The 22,686-nt window shown below is 37.1% G+C and overlaps 1 protein-coding gene and 1 pseudogene across 2 annotated transcripts in view; one reads left to right on the forward strand and one right to left on the reverse strand.

Annotated features, from left to right (window-relative positions):
- SBF2 (SET binding factor 2) overlaps positions 1-22,686 on the forward strand; it is a 499,779-nt gene that overhangs the window by 290,901 nt on the left and 186,192 nt on the right. For both annotated transcript variants that reach the window (XM_077769129.1, XM_077769130.1), the window contains exons 15-16: positions 5,944-6,053; positions 7,974-8,123. In XM_077769129.1, the coding sequence (XP_077625255.1) occupies positions 5,944-6,053; positions 7,974-8,123 (260 nt within the window). The remainder of the gene's footprint in view (positions 1-5,943; positions 6,054-7,973; positions 8,124-22,686) is intronic.
- Positions 19,517-19,927, reverse strand: LOC144235603 (large ribosomal subunit protein eL28 pseudogene; annotated as a pseudogene).

The raw sequence follows: 22,686 nt of genomic DNA on the forward strand, positions 1-22,686 counted from the left end.
TGGGGCTCGAACTCACAAAACTGTAGGATCATAACCTGAGCTGAAGTCAGATGCTTAACCGACTGAGCCACCCAGGCACCCCAGGATAAAGAGTTCCAAATATATCTGTCAAATCCATCTGGTCCAATGTGTCACTCAAGTCCATTGTTTCTTTAGTGATTTTCTGTCTGGTTGATCTGTCCATTGCTATAAGGGGAGTATTAAAGTCCCCTGCTATTAGCACATTCTTACCCATAAGATTATTTCTGTTTGTGATTGTTTATGTATTTAGTGCTCCCGTATTCGGTGCCCTTCTTCATCCCTTGTTACTGCCTGTACTTTAAAGTCCAGTTTGTCTGATAAAAGTATAGCTACTCCAGCTTTCTTTTGACTTCCAGTAGCATGATAGATATTTCTCCATCCCCTTACTTTTAATCTGAAGGTGTCCTCAGGTCTAAAATGAGTTTCTTATAGACAGCAAATAGATGGATTTTGTTTTTTTATCCATTCTGCTATTCTCTGTCTTTTGATTGGAGCATTTAGTCCATTTACATTCAGTGTTGTTATTGAAAAATATGGGTTTAGAGTCATTGTGTCCTTTGTAGGATTCATGCTTGTGGTGGTGTCTCTGGTATCTTGTGTTCCTTGAAACATTTCCCTCATAGAGTCCCCGTCAGGATTTCTTGTAGGGCTGGTTTAATGATGATGAATTCTTTCAGGTTTTGTTTATTTGGGAAGACGTTTATCTCTCCTTCTATTCTGAATGACAGGCTTGCTGGATAGAGGATTCTTGGCTGCATATTTTTTCTGTTTATCACATTGAAGATCTCCTGCCATTCCTTCCTGTCCTGCCAAGTTTCAGTAGATAGGTCTGTCACCACTCTGATAGGTTTCCCTTTGTATGTTAGGGCCCTTTTATCCCTAGCTGATTTCAGAATTCTCTCTTTGTCCTTATATTTTGCCAGTTTCACTATGATATGTTGTGCAGATGATCGATTCTAGTTACGTCTGACGGGAGTTCTCTGTGCCTCTTAGATTTCATTGTCTGTTTCCTTCCCCAGGTTGGGGAAGTTCTCTGCTATAATTTGTTCCAGGACTCCTTCAGCACCTTTCCCTCTCTCTTCCTCTTCTGGAATTCCTATGCTACGGGTATTGTTCCCTTTGATTGTATCACTGAGATCTTGAACTCTCCTTTCATGTTCCTGGATCAGTTTATCTCTCTTTTTCTCAGCTTCCTCTTTTTCTATAATTGTATCTTCTACTTCACCTATTCTCCTCTCTGCCTCTTAAATCCATGCATCGGACGCCTTCATTTTTTTATGCATCTCATTTATAGCAGTTTTTAACTCCTCACAACTATTTTTAAGCTCCATAGTCTTTGTAGCAATAGTTTCTCTTATGTTTTCCATGACTTTTTCAAGCCCAGCGATTAATTTTATGACTATTATTCTAAATTCTTGTTCAGTTACGTTGCTTATATCTGTTTTAAGCACTTCTTTAGCTGTCATTTCTTCCTAGAATTTCTTAGGAGGAGAGTTCTTCTGTTTCGTCACTTTGGCTAGCTTTCTGTTTCTTGTTAGTTTTAAAAGCTTGTTATACACTCTGCACATGCGAGCACTGCTGTATTAAAGAAGGCTGTTTGACTGTCCAGGGCCTGTCTGTTCAGGAAGTGTTCTTTGAATGCTGCCTCTTGGTCTCTCTTGTTGAGACTTTGGTTATTTTATTTCCCTACTCGTAGTGATATTTGGGACTCCACCATGTGTACTTTGGCTTGTTTCTTGAGGTAGCCCTGGAAAAGATAACAGACAGACAAACACACAGGGAACAAAGGCACACAAACACACAGGCAAATCCAACAGACACGCAAACCGTAAGGAAAAAAGAAAAAGAAAAAAGAAGAAGAAGATAAAAAAGGAAGGAGGAAAAACAAATAATAAAAATAAAAGTAGAAAAATAAAAAATAAAGAAGAAGAAAAAAAAGAGAAAACAAAACCCAAAAGGGAAAGGACAGTCTAAAAGCATAAGACCAGAATTCCCAGCTATAAATAAAAAGCCGAGTGTATGCAGTGCTGATGGAAGAGCATATACAAGGAGAGAAATGACAGGGCAGGGAGGAAGTGAAATTGGAAATGAAATGACCAGGCAGAGAGACTAAGAGGCTTAATTCAGAGAGAGAAAAAGGAGAATATGTTTAGAGGCAAGGAGAAAGAAATGAAGATAATGTTACTCAGAGAAACTGTATAGTCTGATTACTTCAGAGAGAGAGAGAGAGAGATAGAAAGGTAGCAGTGGAGGTGTAGAATATACATCTAGAGAATGGATTAAATGTGACTGTTTAAGCAAACCAATGGCCAGAGTGCCAATTCCAGCAGAGGGGAGGGATACGAATGAGACAAGGGAAAATATATCTGAATAGAAAGAATTGATAAAGAATTAATCATGGCAGAGCATCCATGTTGGTCTTGCCCCCGCCTCCAGGGGAAAAAAAAAAAAACAGCTCTCTAGGGGTTAGGCGTGGTTTGGTGTAGGCAGTTGTTAGCCTCCACTGCATCCTGCAGGCCACTCCCTGAGGACTCTCCCTGGTGGTTGTGGGGAGAAAAATGGCGGCGCCCTTCTCAAACCGAGCATGGCAACTCAAACTTTTGGGTCTGATCTCCCTGTGCCGCTGGCATAGCCAAGGTGAGCCTTGCTCTATGTCCCAAGCCAAGCCTCCTTTCCAGATCTTAGTCCATGTGCCCCATTGATACCACCTGAAATAAACCCACAGGCTGAGTCCCTCCGGTAGTTTCAAGCCTGTCGCCTCCCCACTGGGGATCGAGCAGAGCTAGAAGAGTGGCGGAGCGGCTTCAGGCACACCACTTCCCCTGCAGGTCGAGCTGGAGAGCAGAGGCGCTGTTTCTCTTGGTGTCACCTGGGACCAGGGCATCCAGCTCAAGGTCAGCTGGGCAGCTGGAAACCGGATCCCTCTGTGTCCCAAGCCAAGGTTTTTCTCTTCTCCAGGGACAGGGACAGTTCCTTGAGCAGTTTTAGCTGATCATTCTTTTCCCTTCGATTCACCGTGGCTCCCCGGAAAGGGGCCTCCCTCCGCTCCCTCTGTGTCTCCAGTCCTGGCCTGTTTATATCTTCCCCAGTTCGCACTCTCACTGTAAGTTCTCAGTGGACTGTCTCCTTTTCCTCCCAAACTCCTGGATTCTGTAAGGATTCCTATGGCTTCAGGCCTTCTCCGTTTGAGAGATGGGGGCAAGTGAAATGTATGGTGCTCCCTACTTCTCTGCCATCTTGCCTCCTTTCCCCAAGTTCTTTCTTCAAATACCCACATGATGTTGGATAAAACTTAGTTTGCTTGAATTGTAGCCTTAATTGTCTCAATGTTATCCTCATATAATCTCTTTACTTTTTTCATTTTTAATCCACACCAAATTCATTCTTTAGATGCATGTGGAGTATATCACTGTAATCGGTGAGAGAGGTACACAAGACTTAGTATTTTTACCCTGCATGTAAAATCTGAATGAAGAGTGAATGAATGCAGGAGCCTCTGTACAACTTTCTGGTTCATTTGGGTTGATAAGACTCAAGATTTCCCTTGTACTAAAATTAAAAGGTATGAATGTTTCATTTTACATGATACTCATCTCATGAGTAGAAAATTGCTGTCACCTTAAGAGATGTTCATACCGTGAGAGGTTAATTAGTTTTAAGCTATTCCTTGGAAGAGCCAGAACTAGCATTGGTAAGCCAAAGCCTTAGAAAGGAAGCCCTGGGAAGTCAAGTACCCACAAACCAGAGTTGTCATCAGATGTTTGGAAGCTAGTATTAGAATACCACAACTGGGGGGTTAGCCAGTCTGAAGTATCAGTAACTCCGAGTGAAGAGCTTTCTTCTTGGAGTGAACTAAGTCATAGACTCAAGGGAAAACAATAATTCCCACATGGTAACAGATTTATCAGAAAATGAGGGATGTTTTTAATGGCTTGTCCTTAAGAAAATTTAAAATATTGCTGAAGAGATTTTAGAATTTAAAGTTTATAAACACAGCTTAAAGATGTTGCTTAAAAAAGTATGTGGTATTATTTGGAGACCCTAAGAAGTTTCCTACTCTAAATATAGAGCAGTTTCTATTTCAGTCTATCCCACTGACCTACATGTGTGGGAAGCACCAAAGCACACAATTAAGAATGAGCATTTCATAGAAGTGTCACATGTGGTAATCTATTTAACTATCATGGTCATGCAGAGTATCAGTGTCATATGATTAAAAATGAATTGAAGAAAACTAGTAAAATTTGAGTTTTATTGTCTGTTATATGGTGCCAATTGATTTCCTGATTCTGATAAAGGACTCTAGGTAGAATAAGAAGTCACCACTGGGGGAAGCTGAATGATCAGTGCATGAATCTTTCCATACTATTTTTTAACTTTTTGTGAGCTTAAAATTATCACCAAAAAAAAGTTTAAAAAATGATTTGAAAGATAAAAGATTTTGTATTGATGAAATGAAAGGGATGCTAATAAGTAAGATATGATAGTCTTTAAGTATGAGGAGAAGTAAAGGGATTATGTCTTTCGATTCCAAGAACAACCATAAAATATAAGGGATTTTAAACAAAAAAGCAGTGTCAGATCTATAAATGTAGAGAGCAAACTGATGGTTGCCAGGGAAGTAGGGAGAGCTGGGCAAAATAGATGAAGAGGAGTGAGAGATACAGGCTTCCAGTTATGGAATAAATAAGTCACAGGAATAAGAGGCACAGCATAAGGAATGTAGTCATTGATACTGTAATAGTGATATAATGGGACAGATGGTAGCTATACTTGGAAACAAAGAATAATGTATAAACTTGTTAAATCATTAAGTTGTATATCTGAAACTAATCTAACATTGTGTGTCAACTACATTCAAATAAATAAAAAGAAAACTATATATAAGGGGTCTTTCTTTTTGGCTTAAGAATGATTGATATGACATCATTTGTACCAATGGTCAAATACTTTGTGAAATTGTACTTTTGTTTAACTAATACTAATTTCATTTATATCCTTCTAATATTCTTTAAATAAGGTAAATTTATTATAAGTAATTTTAACCTGTGTATTAGACTAGAATTACTCAATTCAATTATGGTAAAGGTGACTCATAGGAGTCATAGGAGTAAAAAGCTCATAGGAGTAAAAAGCTCTTCCCAAGTTCGTATAGTAATTCTTGAGCCATAATTGTTTCTCTTTTTGTATAGTGCCTTTTCAGTTCCCCTCTACCCAGATTTGTAGAATCTGATATTTTGTGGTATGTGGTTTTCCTTTGGTAATATCTTAGAAATATCAGCTTCTTTTTTTGGTAGTAGTCCTCTCACATGTAAATGTTAGCTACATTTGTCATGACACTGTACCCCAAACATTTGTCAGTTTGTTTACAATTTAAGTAGAAAATTGGTACATTTGGCAGCTCATTTGGTTGAGCATCAGACTCTTGACTTCAGCTCAGGTCATGATCTCATGGTTTTGTGGGTTTGAGCCCTGCATCAGGCTCTATGCACTGGCCATGTGGAGCCTGCCTAGGATACTCTCTCTCCCTCTCTTTCTTCCTCTCCCCCTGCTGGTACTCTCTCTGTCTCTCTCAGTAAATAAACAAACTTTAAAAAATACATGTTTACTTCTGCTTAATACAATTGTACTGTGCAATATCAATTAATTTCCATAATAGTTCAGTTTATCAGTGGAAGCTATCCTGTGAAATTATCCTCAATAAGCCATTGACCAGCCTGACATTTCAAAACCTAAATATGCCATCAGAGTAATAAAATTCAGTACCTCCAATGCCATGTAACTAGGGAAAAGAATAAGTTCTAAGTGTTGGTCATGTAAATAGTTACATTCATATAAACTGTAAATACTAATATTCCTCTTGTTTTTGTAATTACCAAAGGAGTTTAATTTGTTTATATTGTCTTTATATTCCTCTACTAGTTTCCATAATGGATAAGGTGACAACAGTTTTCAACAGTGCACAGAGATTGGAAGTTGTTAGAACCTGCATCTCCTTCATATTTGAAAATAAAATGCTGGAGACTGAAAAGGTAATAAAATTCCATCTTTCCCAAGCATTCATCATTTCCCTTTCAGATTTACATGTTTAGCTTGCCAAATGACCTCTCCTCTAATTCCATCTCTTTTTCTTATTGAGTGCTCTTTCATTTTGATCATTTAAATGAATCATGTCTAAAATTTAAAATCTTACATTTAAATATGGCTACCAAAATTTAAATATGGCTACCTGAGAAATACTAATAGATACTAATACATTTTATTCCTCAAACTTTTAAACATTCTTCATTAAACCCTATTTTGACATATTACTTAGAAATTTAACATTTTAAGTATAATTTTATTTATTGCAAAGAATTTATTGCAAAGTTAAAATAAGTAGTGAATTATAGAAACAGGGGTATTCAACTTAAATGGGTCTTATTAAAGCACATTTTCTTGAGGCACCTGGCTGGCTCAGTATGTTAAGTGTCTGACATTGGCTCAGATCATGATCTTAAAGTTCATGAGTTCAAGCCCCGTGTCGGGTTCTATGCTGACAGCTCAGAGCCTGGAGCCTGCTTCAGATACTGTGTCTCCCTTGCTCTCTGCCCCTCCCCCACTCACACTCTGTCTCTTTCTCAGAAACAAACATTAATTTAAAAAACTATAGTGTTTACAGTGTTCCCAGTATAATAATGTTATCAGAATAAAAATCAGAGGCCCTATTGAAAACAGTGTTTAAAAAAACAAAGCACTTTTTCTTGCCTTCTTTAATAAAACATGCTAAGCATAATGTAATCTTTTCTTGGTGACTCGTTATAGCTCTGAACGTCTATTATAAGGGGCTGAAGTATGAAAAGAGTAACATTTTTACCCTATAGTAAAAATAGGTTTTGACTTTTTTGGTTTCCATTTTCTCTTATTGAAGTGTTACAGACTTCCTTTTGATTCTCTGGCTTTCAGGTTTCCATCCTGTTTCTTGTGCCTGCCTGTAACAATACTGTGCCCTCCTACTCTCAGACTTCTTCCGTTTCTTCTTAGTGATGCTCCTTTGTTCTATATTTTTTAGGTTTTTAAAGTTAAATAAACTTATTATTTTAAGTAAAATTCACTAAGTAGGCTCTAAATGGTAAACTGGAAGAGACATTCTTCTGGGTGATGAAATGAAAGAGTTTTAATGCATAAATCTGGACATTTCTATTTGTTGATCTGAGTCCATTATTATGATATTGAAATGAGGAAGGGAGATGTAGAATATTCTAGTCATATATTAAAACTGACCATGATTAAGGAACTGATTAAATAACCAGTTTAAAAGTACAAAATCACCTGTGTTTATTGTCATTTTAATTTTTCCTTCTATTCTTGCCATGAAGATGTGGCCAGTTATTAAAAGAAGGTGTCTAAGGGAGCCTGGGTGGCTTAGTCGGTTAAGCGTCCGACTTTCGCTTGGGTCATGATCTCACAGTTCGTGGGTTCGAGCCCCACGTCGGGCTCTGTGCTGACAGCCAGCTCAGAGCCTGGAGCCTGTTTCAGTCTGTGACTCCCTCTCTCTCTCTGACCCTCCCCTGCTCACGCTGTCTCTCTCTCTCTCTCTCTCCTAGAAATAAATAAAAAATAAAAAATAAATAAATAAAAGAAGGTGTCTAAGTGTCATAAGTATTTTGGTTATCAAAGTTTTGTTGAGGTTTTTTTTTTTTCCCCAATGAAGTTAATGTTTTTGTTTTTTAACTTCTCACATAAATCAGTTCTGTTTCTTTTTCATGCTGGCTTATGAATAAAAATAACTATTAGCCCATATACTTTATAGTTGTTCTTAATAACAAATCAACTCTTCTAGAAGCTAGAAGTTTAATTCTAATAACTTTGTTAAATGGTTTATAGATACGGTGCACTTGAATTTTTAGTGTGATTGAAAGTTCTTTTTTCCATTGATACCTTTTGTTGACTTCTGCCTCTCTTGTCCTCAGACCCTTCCAGCTGCATTGAGAGCCCTTAAAGGAAAGGCAGCAAGACAATGTCTCACTGATGAGCTGGGTTTGCATGTCCAGCAAAACAGGGCTATATTAGACCACCAACAGTTTGACTACATAATAAGAATGATGAACTGTACCCTACAGGTAATTTTTAGTTCTTTTGTATTATTCCTAATATTTAAGAATACTTTTGATTTTCCCAGGAGATTCTGTAATTACTAATATGTCAAGTTCTTCAGCCTTCCACGGCGAATAGGATGAAGAACCAATACCTATACCATTTCAGTCAGAAGCACTTATTAACTTGGCATAAATATTTTTGTTTTCTCTTGAAAAATACTAGGTTATCTTACTTGTTCTCTAAGGAAACTTTCTGAAAATGAAAGGTCATCTTTAAAACATTCATTTTTATATTACTTAATATCAGATTACTTAATAATTACTTAATACTTCATTATTCATGTCAGCCATTTTCAGTCAGGTTTTAGTTGTACTATTAAGGTAGAAGGTAATGAATGATGGATAATCCAAATTATAAATGAATCACTCAGTTAATTTGCTAAGCACTGTCCATTTAAATCCAAGACATATTTTCATTTGACTTCAAAATATGTGTATTTTATATTATATAAATAAACTTCCCACAAAATAGCGATGACAATTTAGGAAAAGCAGATAGTCTGCTTACCCCATCCTGTCTCACTTGTTAGATATTTTATGACATTGGCATCATATTCTTTACAGGTGATACAAAAATTATTTCTCAAACTTTCTTCTTTCAAACTTTTTGAACAAGGAGAAAAATGTAATTAAATATTAAGAATTCAAAGACTATCTGTGGGACTCTAGAAAAACTAAACACAATGCATGTTAAATTCTGTTACACTAGAAAATGAGAATTACTAGATATAGTTAATAATAAAATTCATGGATGAAAGAAGGCCTAATTAAATGGAAGATATACCATGTCCATGGATTAAAAGACTCAATATTATAAAGGTAGCAGTTCTTCCCAAAATAATCAATAGAGGCAATGCAATTTCCATCAGAATCTAGGCTATAAGAGCAAAAGCCTAAGAATTAGCAACACACTCCTGGGACACCTGCGTGGCTTAGTCGGTTGAACATTCTACTCTTGATTTCAGCTCAGATCATAATCCCAGAGCCATGGAATCATGCCCTGTGTGGGGCTCCATGCTGAGCATAAGCCTTCTCGGGATTCTCTCTCTCTCTCTCTGTCTCTCTCTCTCTCTCTCTCTATCTATCTCTATCTCCCTCTGCCCCTCTGTCCTGTTCGTGTGTTCTTTCTCTCTAAAAATAAATAAACAAGAATTACCAACACAATTGGTCCTGTCAGATGAAAAATTAGTTTAAAAGAAGACATACCAAAATAAATAAATAATTAAAAGAAGACCTACAAATGTCCAAAAGGTACCCGACCTGAAAATGTGTTTAACATCACTAATCATCAGGGAAATAGGAATCAAAATCACCATGAGATATCACCTCACATTTGTTAGGATGGCTATTATCAAAAAGGATAAGAGATAGCAAGTGTTGAGAAGGATGTGGAGAAAAGGGAACCCTTGTGGACTGTTGGTAGGAATGTAAATGGATATAGCCACTATGAAAAACACAAAATTAAAACTAAAACTAGCATGTGATCTAACAGTCCTGCTTCTGAGTATATCCAAAGGAAAACAGAATATTGAAGAGGTATCTGCACCCACATGTTCACTGCAGCATTTTTAACAATAGCCAAGATATGAAAACAACCTAAGTGTCTATCAACAGATGAATAGAAAAAGATATTGTATACATAACCAATGGAATTATTCACTCATGAGAAAGAAGGAAATCCTGTAATTTGTGATAACATGGATAGACATTAAAGGCATCATGATAAGCAAAAAAAGCCAGACAAAAACAAATACTGCATGTTATCTGTGATAGGTAGAATCTTAAAAAAAAAAAAAAAAAAAAAAGTCAAACTCGTAGAAACAGAGAGTAGAAAAGCAGTTTCCGGGGCCTGAGGAATAGAGGAAATAATGAGAAGTTGGTAGAGGTGCAAACTTTTAGCTGTTATATGGCTAAGACCTGAGGATCTAATGTAAAATGTGGTGACTATAATCGATAAAACTGTATTATATACTTGAAATTTGCTAAGAAAGCAGAACTTAAATATTTGCACCAAACAACAACAATAAAACAGATAAATATGGGAGGCCTTTTCATGATGTATGTATATATCAAATCATCATGATGTACACTTTAAATATTTTGCCATTTTATTTATCAACTATACCTCAATAAAACTTAAAACAATTTTGATTAATTTAAGACTGTAGAGGGGCGCCTGGGTGGCTTAGTCGGTTAAGCTTCCGATTTTCGCTTGGGTCATGATCTCGCAGTTCGTGGGTTCGAGCCCCGCATCGGGCTCTGTGCTGACTGCCAGCTCAGAGCCTGGAGCCTGTTTCAGAGTCTGTGATGCCCTCTCTCTCTGACCCTCCCCTGCTCACGCTCTCTTTCTCTCTCTCTCTACTAGAAATAAAAACAAACAAAAAAAAAAAGACTAGTAATTAAGACACTATAATAATTAGATTGATCCCTAGAACAGAATATAGAACAGAGTTCATAACAGATGATGACAGGTAATAAACAGAGGTACACATATATGGAAATATGACATGACAAAAATGGCATTTCAAGGAAGCCAGCATGGCTCAGTGGGTTAAGCATCTGACTCTTGATTTTGGCTCAAGTCATAATCTCAACAGTTGTGAGATTGAGCCCCATGTCAGGCTCTGCACTTGGCGTGGAGCCTGCTTAAGTTTCTTTCTGCCTGCCATGCTGCTTCACCCCTGCTCACAAATACACTTTCACTCTCCAAAAAAAAAGTTGGCATTTTAGATCAGTGACAAAATGATGAAAAATTTAATGAATAGTGCTGGGACAATTAGGTGACTATGTACACAACAGATACTTTACTAGTGTATGTATACTGTACTATACACTTAAAATACTTTCATGATAATTGAAGACTTAAATAGGAAAGATCAACCTATCTAATTTTTCAAAGAATCCTTAAAAGAAATAGCCTTATGACTTTGGGGCAGGGACAAATTTGTTAAACCAGTCACAGATCATCCAGATCTCAAAATAAAAGATGGATAAATTTGACTACATTAAAATTAAGAACTTTTCTTCATCAAAAAATACCATAGAGTAAAAATGTATACCTCAGAGTGAGAGATGTTTGCAAAGAATATAACTGCCAACAGATTAGTGCTCAGATTATAAAAACTTCTACAAATGGGTCACCTGGGTGGCTCAGTCGGTTCAGCATCCAACTCGATTTCAGCTCAGGTCATGATCCCAGGGTCGTGGGATCAAGCTCCATGTCAGGCTTCGTGTGGAGCTCACACTCACTCTCTCTCTAAAATAGAATAGAATAGAATAGAATAGAATAGAATAGAATAGAATCTTCTGCAAATCAGTAAGAAAAAGACACATTTTTAATGGGCAAGAGACTAAAAATTATCTCAGAAAAAATGAAACCCACTTGGCCAGTAAATGTATAGAAATATTATCTAGGAAAAAAAAGGTTTATGTCAATAATTGGAGAGTATAAATTTAAACCATAATGCTATAGCATTTTACATTCACTATTTTGTAATAATTAAAAATCAGAATATCAAATATTGGTAAAATTATGGAACAAATGGAAGTCGTAAACTTTGCTCATTAGAATGTAAAATAGCATATAATTCCTTTAGAAAATTTAGTAAGGTATAAGATAGCAAGAAATAAAATGATTTGTCATATATGTATAAAGCTGAATATGAACATAGTCTGTGACCCAGTGATTCCCCTCTCACATGAGCTCTTACTCATATACACCAGGAGCCATGCACAAAAATGTTTATTGGAGCATTATTTGAAATAGCAGAAAACAAAGCAACTAAGATGCCAGTCAGCGGTAGAATAAATAAATAAACTATGAGATTAAAAAAAATGTTTTTAACATTTCATTTTTGAGATCAAGAGACAGAATGTGAGTGAGGGAGGGGCAGAGAGAGGGAGAATCCAAATCCGAAGCAGGCTCCGGGCTCTGAGCTATTAGCACAGAGCCCAACATAGGGCTCAAACCCACGAACCATGAGATCATGACTTGAGCCAAAGTTGGATGCTTATCTGACAGAACCACCACCCAGGCGCCCCATTTTGTGTTAGAATATTTTTTAATGGAGAAAATGAATTGTAGCTACAAGGAATAATGTGGATGAATCTTAAGATAATTTTGCACAAAAATATAAAAGGAATTTGATTACAAGGGTTCCATTAGTCTAAAATTCAAAGCATGTAATGTATTATTTAGAAATATGTAATTTAGGGATACAACATATATGGTAAAACTATAAGGAAAAGCAAGGCAATGTAATATATATATATAATCATCACATTGTTCACTACAGTTTTATCCATTATACCTCATTAAACTGGGACAAAAGGAAATCAAGGGAATAATAAACAAAATATTAAAGAAAGTTATCTCGAGGGACAGAGAGGAAGGGCAGATGAACATAGAAATCTTCAATGATAATGGTAATATTCTATTTCTTAAACTAGGTGTATAAGTGTTCGTTGTGTCATTATTCTTTATAACCTTATACACATTAATATCTTAGGGTACTGCTATTGGACTTTTTTACAGGGCATGTTTTTCTCTTCATCTGTTTCAAAAATCGCTTTCTCATGCTGATGCATAGGGGCACATGTACCCCAATGTTCATAGCAGCACTCTCCACAATAGCTAAAACATGGAAAGAGCCTAAGTGTCCATCAACAGACGAATGGATCAAGAAGATGTGGTTTATCTATACCATGGAATACTNTTTAAAAAGGGGAAAAAAACAAAAATCTCTTTCTCAGAAATTCTAATTTAAAATTTAGCATCAAAATATAATGTTATAACAAGCACTTTGTAGTTTGTTTAAGCAAATTGATAAGATTAGAAAGAATTCATCTTAACTGGAATACATTCTTTAAAGTGTAATAGACTAGCTATAATAGTTCATAATGGCAACAGTTAAAAGCAACCTAAATGTTTACCATTCGTATATTGATTAGTTATGTACAACTATTGGGATACTGCTCAGCTACTAAATAAAAAGAGGTAGATCTATAATATATGCTCATATGGAAAAGCTTCCATTTTATGTATGTTGGTAGGTGGGGAGTTACATAAAGTCAATATAATATAATTCTATTTTTGACCTAAAATTATATGTATATATATCTAGAAAAATATTTGCAGTAAATCCTAAACAAGTTATTTCTGGCTTATGGATTAGACACATAGACAGGCATAGTTAAATTATATAAAACATGACAAGCATGTATTTTATAATTTAAAAAAGAGTCTCATTTTGGTAGAAAGGAAATCATTGAACACCTTTGTGAGAAGAATAAAACATAAGTTTGACTTAAAAAGCCACATCTTTTGTTACTTTGCTGCAGTTACTTTGCTACTGTCAATCTAGAGAACAGGAATTTGGTTAACAGGTGGTCTCTAGAAGCCAAAGTTAGGTAATCTCTTGATACCGTATGATTGCTGATAAAACTACAAAAACTATTTTATGGAGCTTTTTTCCCATTGGTGCTTTCTGTGCTGCTTATTAACTGAGGAGTTAAGTTTTAAGGCTTTCTTTCAACTTAATTTTAGCATATACCAATTAGGCATTTATAGAATACCAGCCACCCTCAGACTATGAATATTTTCCTTTTTCATTTGAATAATCATATTTCTGGGAGGGAAAAGGCATGGGCTTTTTTTTTTCTGCTTTCAAATACACCTGGATTATGGCACTTAATATTTTATAATTCAGTACTGCATAAATATGTGAAATTAGATCCTGTCCTTATTCTAGCACATGCTGTTGTTTATATAGAGGCTCTTCTCAGACATAAATGGGCTCACATGCGATAGTCTTGTTTTAATGGGTTATTCATTACTAACTTGGGATTTATTAGTATTTATATTCTTGTTGCAACAATATTACTTGTGGGGATTTAATGTGACATTCTGAACATTTTTGACAAAAGCATAGAGTTTCAAGGCAGAGAGGCCAAACATCTGTGATGCTGTTTTATGAAAGAAACCTTAACTAAATGAACTAATTTTTAGCTAGCAATTCAAAAACTGTAGTTAAATTTTTGCTTTTCGTGATTTTGAAGTTATTCTGCCTTTCCCCTTCCTCAAGGGAAGATTAAGTAGAACACTAGTACTACAGGGGATTATTTTATTTATTAGGTTCTTTCATGCCAAGGAAATGTTTTAAAGGACTACTTCATAAAGGTTATAGATTATTCCTATGTATCATCTCATTTCAAATAACTAATATTTTGTTTTTTTTAATAACTACTATAAATCTCTCTAAAACTATCTTGACCTTAACTCTTCATTTTTAGCAGATACATGATTAAATCTTCTTATGTGTCAAGATCATAGCTAAAATTTATTAACAAATTATAATTTAAAAGCCCAGTGAATTTCTCCATTTTCAGTATCAAACAACTGCATGCTATGAGGAACCCTCCCACTAATATAGTAGAAATAGATCTTAGAAAATTGTAAATAAATAAATAAATAAATAAAATAAAAATACCCACCTGATTTTGGTACATTGTTTTTTTTCTAAGAAGAAAAGGAAATTCCCAATAGGCCCTTCTTCTGTTTTCAAGAAAAGAACAAATAGGGAAAACTAATTTGTAAGCACAATTAAGTATTGGCCTCTGTAAGGAGAATTGTTTGAACCTGAGAGTTTTGCATTAGGCTAGGACACTAAAAGAAGAATAATCCCTAATCAGTAACATGCCCCTCACTCGCACCTCCAGAAGAATCAATTATAAATCCTTTTGGAATAATGCAGCCCCAATTTAGACAGTCAGGTTTTCCACAGGTTAAATGCTATAAAATATGAACTCACCATTTTAAAATGACCAAATACCAAGGAAATGAGCCAGTATGAATTAGAGTCAACAAAAACAACCAATAGCAGATTTTATACTCAAATACTGTATTTTGAATTATCCAAGTCGAATATATAACTAAAATATTTAGAGACTGACTACAAAATAAACCAATAACTAGGGAAACAAAAATGGCCAGGTGAGTTTATGTAATTACTGAAAGTAAAAATTCAGAGGATGTGGAAAATTCAGTATTGTTAAGACGTCTGTTCCCAGCAAATCCACTCTATAGGTCAAATTAAATCCAAATAAATATTGCAACACTTCTCTCTAGAGATTGACAGTGGACTCTAAAATTTATATGGGAATGCAGAGGACTTAGAATGGCCAAAGCAATCTTGAAAAAGAGCAACACTGGATGACTTATACTACCTGATTTTAAGACTTATTATCAGCCTACCATAATCAGGACAGTATGGTACTGACCTAAGCATCAAAAAATAGATCAGTGGAAAAGAGTACCGTGAAACAGACTCACATTTATGGGATTTTTAACAAAAACACCAAAGCAATCCAATAGGAAGAGGATATCTTTTTCCACAAATAGTATTGGAATAACTGAATATTCATATGGAAAAAAGTGAATATTAACTTCTACCTGACATTGTATACAAGGATAACTTTGAGGTAGAGCATAGACCCAAACATCAAATATGAAACCATAAAGCTTTTAGGGGAAAACATGGAACAGTCTTATAACTTGGGAGTGGGCAACAATTTCTTCACTCACAGAAAGTGATAACCATAAAGGAAAAAAATGATCATTATACTTTATTAAAATTAAAACTTACGCTCATCAAAAGGTACCATTATGAAAATGAATAGGCAAAACTGGGAAAAATATTCCCAAAATATATATGTGGCAAAGAACTGGTGTTGTGTTATATAAAGAACTCCTACAACTTAAGAAGAAGCCAAATCAATTTTTAAAAATGGGCAATTTGAACAGATACTTCAAAAAATGGTATGTGAACAGTCAATAACCATGTGAAGAAGCGCTCAATATTATTAGTCATCAGAGAAATGCAAATTAAAACCACTATGAGATAGTACTATATAACTCATCCATATGCTAAAATTAGACTAACAGTGCCAAATGTTGGCAGTGTTTTAAAATAACTGCAATTGTACTTTATTGTTGAGAATGTCAACTGGTCCAACCACTTCAGAAAAAAAACTCTGGGAGATTCTTATAAAACTAAGCATATATCTATCCTGTGACCCAACAATTTCATAATAATTAATGTCTGCTATTTACTTTGAAATACACTAAAAATAATATGGATTAATGGATATATGGATAAATAATAAAACAGCTAGTAAACATGTTCATCTTACTAGTTCAATCTAGGGGGAAATATAGGTATTCAGTATAAAATTCTTTCAACTTTGATATTTTTGAGTATAAAAAAAGTAAAATAAATACATAACTATAAAAACTCAATGGATAGGTCAAACAGCAGACTAGACACAGTGAAAGAGAGAATTATAGTGAACTGGAATATACATGTGAAACAATTGCACATAGTGGAGCAGAGAGAAACAGGAAATGCAAAAAGTACAGGTGAAAATACATGGAGGAGATCGTAAGGTCATCTCATACGATACTTTTCAAAGTGGTAGTCTGTGACAAGTTAAGAAACTTGTGCCAAAATGCAAATCAGTGATCTTCATTGAGAAAGTCTTACTGTGAAAAAATTAAAGTTAGCTACTAAACATTGGGCTTAGTGTGACTTCAGCTGGCAGTTGTCAGTATCTTCTAAAGTGACCAAGGATCCAGCCTTTTTAAACAGGAGAGGCTTCAAAGTCTAAGCCTCAGATTTTGTTAACACTGAGAATTCCAGACACCTAGATAATATTTTCATAATATTTCTTTGGTTGCTGGGCAGATTCTTCTATTGGGCATCTTTGGCTGGGCTTCTCTGTGCCTCTTGTATTCCAATGTCTGTGTCCTTACCCAGATTGGGGAAGTTCTCTGCTATAGTTTGTTCAAGGACTCCTTCAGCGCCTTTTTCTTCCTCTTCTGGAATTCCTATGTTACGGATATTGTTCCATTTGATTGTATCCCTCAGCTCTCGAACTCTTCTTTTGTGTTCCTGGATCAATTTATCTCTCTTTTTCTTGACTTCCTCTTTTTCTATAATTGTGCCTTCTAATTCACCTATTCTCCTCTCTATCTCTTCAACTCATGCATTGGACACCTCCATTTTATTATGCATCTCATTTAAGGCATTTTTTTAATTCATCACAACTACTTTTAAGCTCCATAGTCTTTGTATCAATAGTTTCTCTGATGTCTTCCATGCCTTTTTCAAGCCCAGCAATTAATTTTATGACTATTGTTCTAAATTCTTGTTCAGTTATGTTGCTTATATCTGTTTCGAGCAGTTCTTTAGCTGTCATTTCTTCTGGAATTTCTTTGGAGGAGAGTTTTTCTGTTTCGTCATTTTGGTTAACTTTCTATCTCTTGTTAGTTTTAGAAGAATGTTTTTTTTATATATATTTTTATTTATTTCTAGGAGAGAGAGAGAGCGACAGCGTGAGCAGGGGAGGGTCAGAGAGAGAGGGAGATACAGACTCTGAAATAGGCTCCAGGCTCTGAGCTGGCAGTCAGCACAGAGCCCGACGCGGGGCTCGAACCCACGAACCACGAGATCATGACCTAAGCGAAAGTCGGACGCTTAACCAACTAAGCCACCCAGGCTCCCCTCTTGTTAGTTTTAAAAGCTTGTTATGCACTCTGTACCTGTGACTGCTGCTGTATTAAAGAAGGCTCTTTGACTGTCCAGGGCCTGTCCATTCTGGAAGTGTTCTTTGAATGGTGTCTCTTGGTCTTTCTTGTTAGACTTTGGTTATTTTATTTCCCTACTTGTAGTGATATTTGAGACTCTCCACCATGTGTACTTTGGCTTGTTTTTTTTGAGGTAGCCCTGGAAAAGAAAACAGACAAACACACAGGGAACAAAAGCATACAAATGCACAGACAATTCCAACAAACATGCAAGCTTTAAGGAAAAAAGAAAAAGAAAAAAAGGAAGGGACAAAAAGAAGAGGAAGGAGGGAAGACAAATAATAAAAATAAATAAAAAATTAAAAAGGAGAAAAGAAAAGAAAAAAGAAAAAACCCAAAAGACAAAGGATAGTCTAAAAGCATAAAACCAGAATTCCCAGCTACAAATAAAGAGCCAGGTGTATGCAGTGCTGATGGAAGAGCACATACAAAGAGAAAAATGACAGGGCAGGGAGGAAGTGAAATTGGCAATGAAATGACCAGGCGGAGAGACCGAGAGGCTTAATTCAGAGAGAGAAAGAGGAGAATATGTTTAGAGGCAAGGAGAAAGAAATGAAGATAATGTTACTCAGAGAAACTGTATAGTCTGATTACTTCAGAGAGAGAGAGAGATAGAAAGGTAGCGGTGGAGGTGTAGAATATACATCTAGAGAATGGATTCAATGTGACTGTTTAAGCAAACCAGTGACCAGAATGCCCAGTCCAACAGAGTGGAGGGTTATGAATGAGACAAGGGAAAATATATTTGAAGAGAAAGAATTGATCTAGAATTAATCATGGCAGTGCATCCATGTTGATTGTGCCCTGTGCTCCAGTAAAAAAAAAAAAAAAAAAAGCTCTCTAGCAGGGAAAGGTGTGGTTTGGTGTAGGCAGGTCTTAGCCTCCACTATGTCCAGAGTGCTGTTCCCTGAGGCCCTGCCTTGGTGGTTGTGGGGGGAAAAATGGCAGCGCCCCAGTCCCTTTTCGAACCAAGTGTTGCAACTCACTCTTTTGGGTCTGATCTCCCTGTGCTTCAGGCGTAGCCAAGGTAGGCCACGCTCTATATCCCAAGCCAGGCCTCCTTTCTAGATCTTAGTCCACACACCCCATTGATATCCCCCAAAATATAAACCCACAGGCCAAGTCCCTCCGAGTAGTTTCAAGCCTCTCCCCTCCCCACTGGGAATCGAGAGCCACAAGTGCAGCAGCGCAGCTTCAGGCACCTCCGCTTCCCCTCCAGGTCATGCTGGCCAGCAAGGAGCAGTTTCTCCCAGGATCGTCTGGGACCAATGCGTCCTGCTCAGGCTCGGCTGGACAGCAGGAAACCGGATCCCTCTGTATCCTGAGCTGAGGTTTTTCTCTTCTCCAGGGACAAGGACAGTGTCTTGAGCATTTTCAACCACTCTTTCTTTTCCCCTAGACTCATTGTGGCTCCCTTGCAAATGGGGCCCCCTCCCTTCCCTCCATGTCTCCAGTCCTGGCCGTTTTTATCTTCCCCAGTTCACACTCCCACTATAAGGTTTTCTCAGCAGACTCTGCCTCCTTTTCCTACCAAAATCCTGGATTCTGTAAGGGTTCCTATGGCTTCAGGCCTTCTCCATTTGAGAGATGGGGGCGAGTGAAATGTATGGAGCTCCCTACTTCTCTACCATCTTGCCTCTCTAGATTTTTCTTTTTTAAAATAGTTGACATCTGTATTGGTTTGGAGGCAGGGGAAAGGGGCTGGGGCAGGTGCTCAGGAGCTCATGGAGAAGTATGCTTGTGTCCTCTTCACCATCACAGGCTCCTGGCTGTGCAGGATGGCACTGGCTCTGCAAATGGCATCCGTGTACAGATCTGGGCAGTACTTGTTCTTGTGGATCATGTGCCTGATGCTGCTGAGGATGGCCAGAGCACTCTTGTTGATGGTAGTCCATACACAGGAGGTGGTGGTTTTCACTGGCCTGATCTCCACTTTGTGACCACCACTACACCTTTACCTTTGGCCACCAGCTCCATGCCCACACTCTTGTAGTGAATCAGTCAGTTGTTGTTAGGAGTTGGAAGCCTTCAGGTTACTGGGCTTGGTGCCATATGTTTGCTTGTTTCTCTTGATCAGGAAGCTGGAGCAGTTCCCCACCACCATCCATTGTAGGTGGGTGGACATGGTAGCAGCTCCTCTCATTACTATGGCCAGAGGCCAAAAGGGCAATCTAGAAATTTTTAAGGACACTCGTACACTATCCTTAAATGTATGAAGTAGCAAATTTGGACATTTTATTAAGTGGTATGGTCTGAATGTGTTCTCCCAGATTCCTATGGTGGAAACTTAACCTCTAAGGTGATAGTATTAGGAGGTGGGGCTTTGGGGAGGTGATTAATCTCAGGAATGAGATTAATACCCTTATTTAAAAAGAGCCAACAGGGCTCCCTTAGCCTCTTCCACCAAATAAGGATACAGGAAGTCTACAACCCCAAAGAAGGCCCACAGCTGATCGTGCTGGCACCCTGATGTTGGACTTCCAACCTCCTGAACTGTGAGAATTAAATTTCTGTTGTTTATAAACCACTTAGTATGTGGTTTGTTTACAACAGCCCAGAACAGACTAACACATTAAGAATTTATTAATTAGGAGGGGCCTTCGTGGCTCAGTCGCTTAAGCGTCTGACTTCGGCTCAGGTCATGATCTTGAAGTTCGTGAGTTCAAGCCTCACGTCAAGCTCTGTGCTGACAGCTTGGAGCCTAGAGCCTGCTTTGTATTCTGTGTCTCCCCCTCTCTCTGCTCCTCCCCCACTCACATATACACTCTCTCTGAAGAAATAAATAAGCATTAAAAATTATTTTAAAGAATTTATTAATCAGTAGAATGCCTCTTCCTTAACCGGGGTATATATTTTACTTTTTTCCTTTCTCCTTCCATTTACTGATTTCTACTGTGTAGTAGTCTCTGTACTAGATACTGAAGTATATACTTCATACAGAGGTGATTAAGATGTAGTCCTGATTCTTAAGGAGTTCACAATCTAGAAGGAAACACAAATAAATATACAATGTAGTGGGATATGTGCTGATAGAGATGTGTGAAAAAGTACTATGAACGCTATTAGGGGATTACTGGATTTTGAGTGGGAAGAATGTGGTCACAGAAGGCATTTGTCAGACAAGGATTGAAAGAGAGAATATTCCAGATAGAGAATATTTCTAGTAGAAAAAAACGTATAGAAAAGGCCTATGTTTTTAAAAATTGAAAAATATTTCTGTGCTGTCAAACGTAGGTTAGAAAGGTGGTAGGAGATGAGAGAAGTAGATAGAGTAACTTCTGGTTAAAGTGAACTGATTGAATACGTACATTTAACCTCAGCCACTACCCAAAACCCCAGCAAAACAGAAGTAAAGGATTTTTTTTAATGCAGAAACCCACAGGCAAAACAGGAGAGTAAACAAGAACAACATTTTGGAAATTGGAAAGTTGATGAATTAATGACTTTATTTAGCAGACTCAAGACAGCCTTTTCCTAACTGACAGTTGTAAAAGCCTGAAGCAGCCAAATTTGCAGTTCTGCAAAAGGCTCAGGATTGGGGACATCAAGTAATTTCTGAAAATAGGAAGTTAAGGTGGGCTAAAACATTTAAAAGAGGATTGATTGGAAGTTTCCTTAAGGAGTGTCTGGGTGGCTCAGTTGGTTGAGTGTCCTACTCTTGTAATTTTGGCTCAGGTCATGATCTCACAGTCATAGGATCAAGCCCTGTGGCAGGCCCTGCACTGAGCATGGAGCTTGCCTAGGATTCATACTCTCCCTCTCTCTGCCCCTCCCCTTCTTGTGTGTACACACGCTCTCTCAAAAGAAACATTTAAAAAGGAACTCCTTAAGATACAGTTGGATTGCCACAATCCCTATCAAAATAACACCACCATTCTTCACAGAGCTAGAACAAACAATCCTAAAATTTGTATGGAACCAGAAAAGGCCCTGAATACCCAAAGCAGTCCTGAAAAGGAAAACCAAACCTGGAGGCATCGTAATTCCATACCTTCAAGCTGTATTACAAAGCTGCAAACATCAAGACAGTATGGCACAAAAACAGACAAATAGATCAGTGGAACAGAATAGAGAACCCAGAAATGGGCCCACAAACATATGGCCATCTTTGACAAAGCAGGAAAGAATATCCAATGGAAAAAAGACAGTCTCTTCAGCAAGTGGTGTTGAGAAAACTGGACAGTGACATGCAGAAGAATGAACCTGGACCACTTTGTTACACTGTACACAAAGATAAACTCAAAATGGGTAAAAGACTAAATGTAAGACAGGAAGCCATCAGAATCCTCAAGAAGAAAACAAGCAACAACCTCTTCGACCTCAGCCGCAGCAACTTCTTACTTGACATGTCTCTGGAGGCAAGGGAAACAAAAGCAAAAATGAACTATTGGGACCTCATCAAGATTAAAAAAAAAAAAAAAGCTTAAACACAGCAAAGAAAACAATCATCAAAATTAAAAGACAAATGACAGAATGGGAGAAGATATTTGCAAATGACAGATAAAGGGTTAGTATCCAAAATCTATAAAGAACTTATCAAACTCAACACCCAAAAAACAAATAATCCAGTGAAGAAATGGGCAAAAGATATGAACATTTTTCCAAAGACATCCAGATGGCTAATAGACCCATGAAAAGATACTCAACATCACTCATCATCATTTGATTTGTATTTACAGATTGAAACCACAGTGAGCTACCACCTTATACCTAACAAAATGGCTAAAATTAATAACTCAGGCAACAACAGATGTTGGCGAGAATGCGGAGAAAGAGGAATCATTTTACACTTCTGGTGGGAATGCCAACTGGTTCAGCCACTCTGGAAAACACTATGGAACTTCCTCAAAAAATTAAAAATAGAACTACCCTACAATCCAGCAA

This window comes from Crocuta crocuta, unplaced genomic scaffold (assembly GCF_008692635.1).
Source record: "Crocuta crocuta isolate KB4526 unplaced genomic scaffold, BGI_CrCroc_1.0 scaffold255, whole genome shotgun sequence".
In the NCBI taxonomy this organism is placed as follows: domain Eukaryota; kingdom Metazoa; phylum Chordata; class Mammalia; order Carnivora; family Hyaenidae; genus Crocuta; species Crocuta crocuta.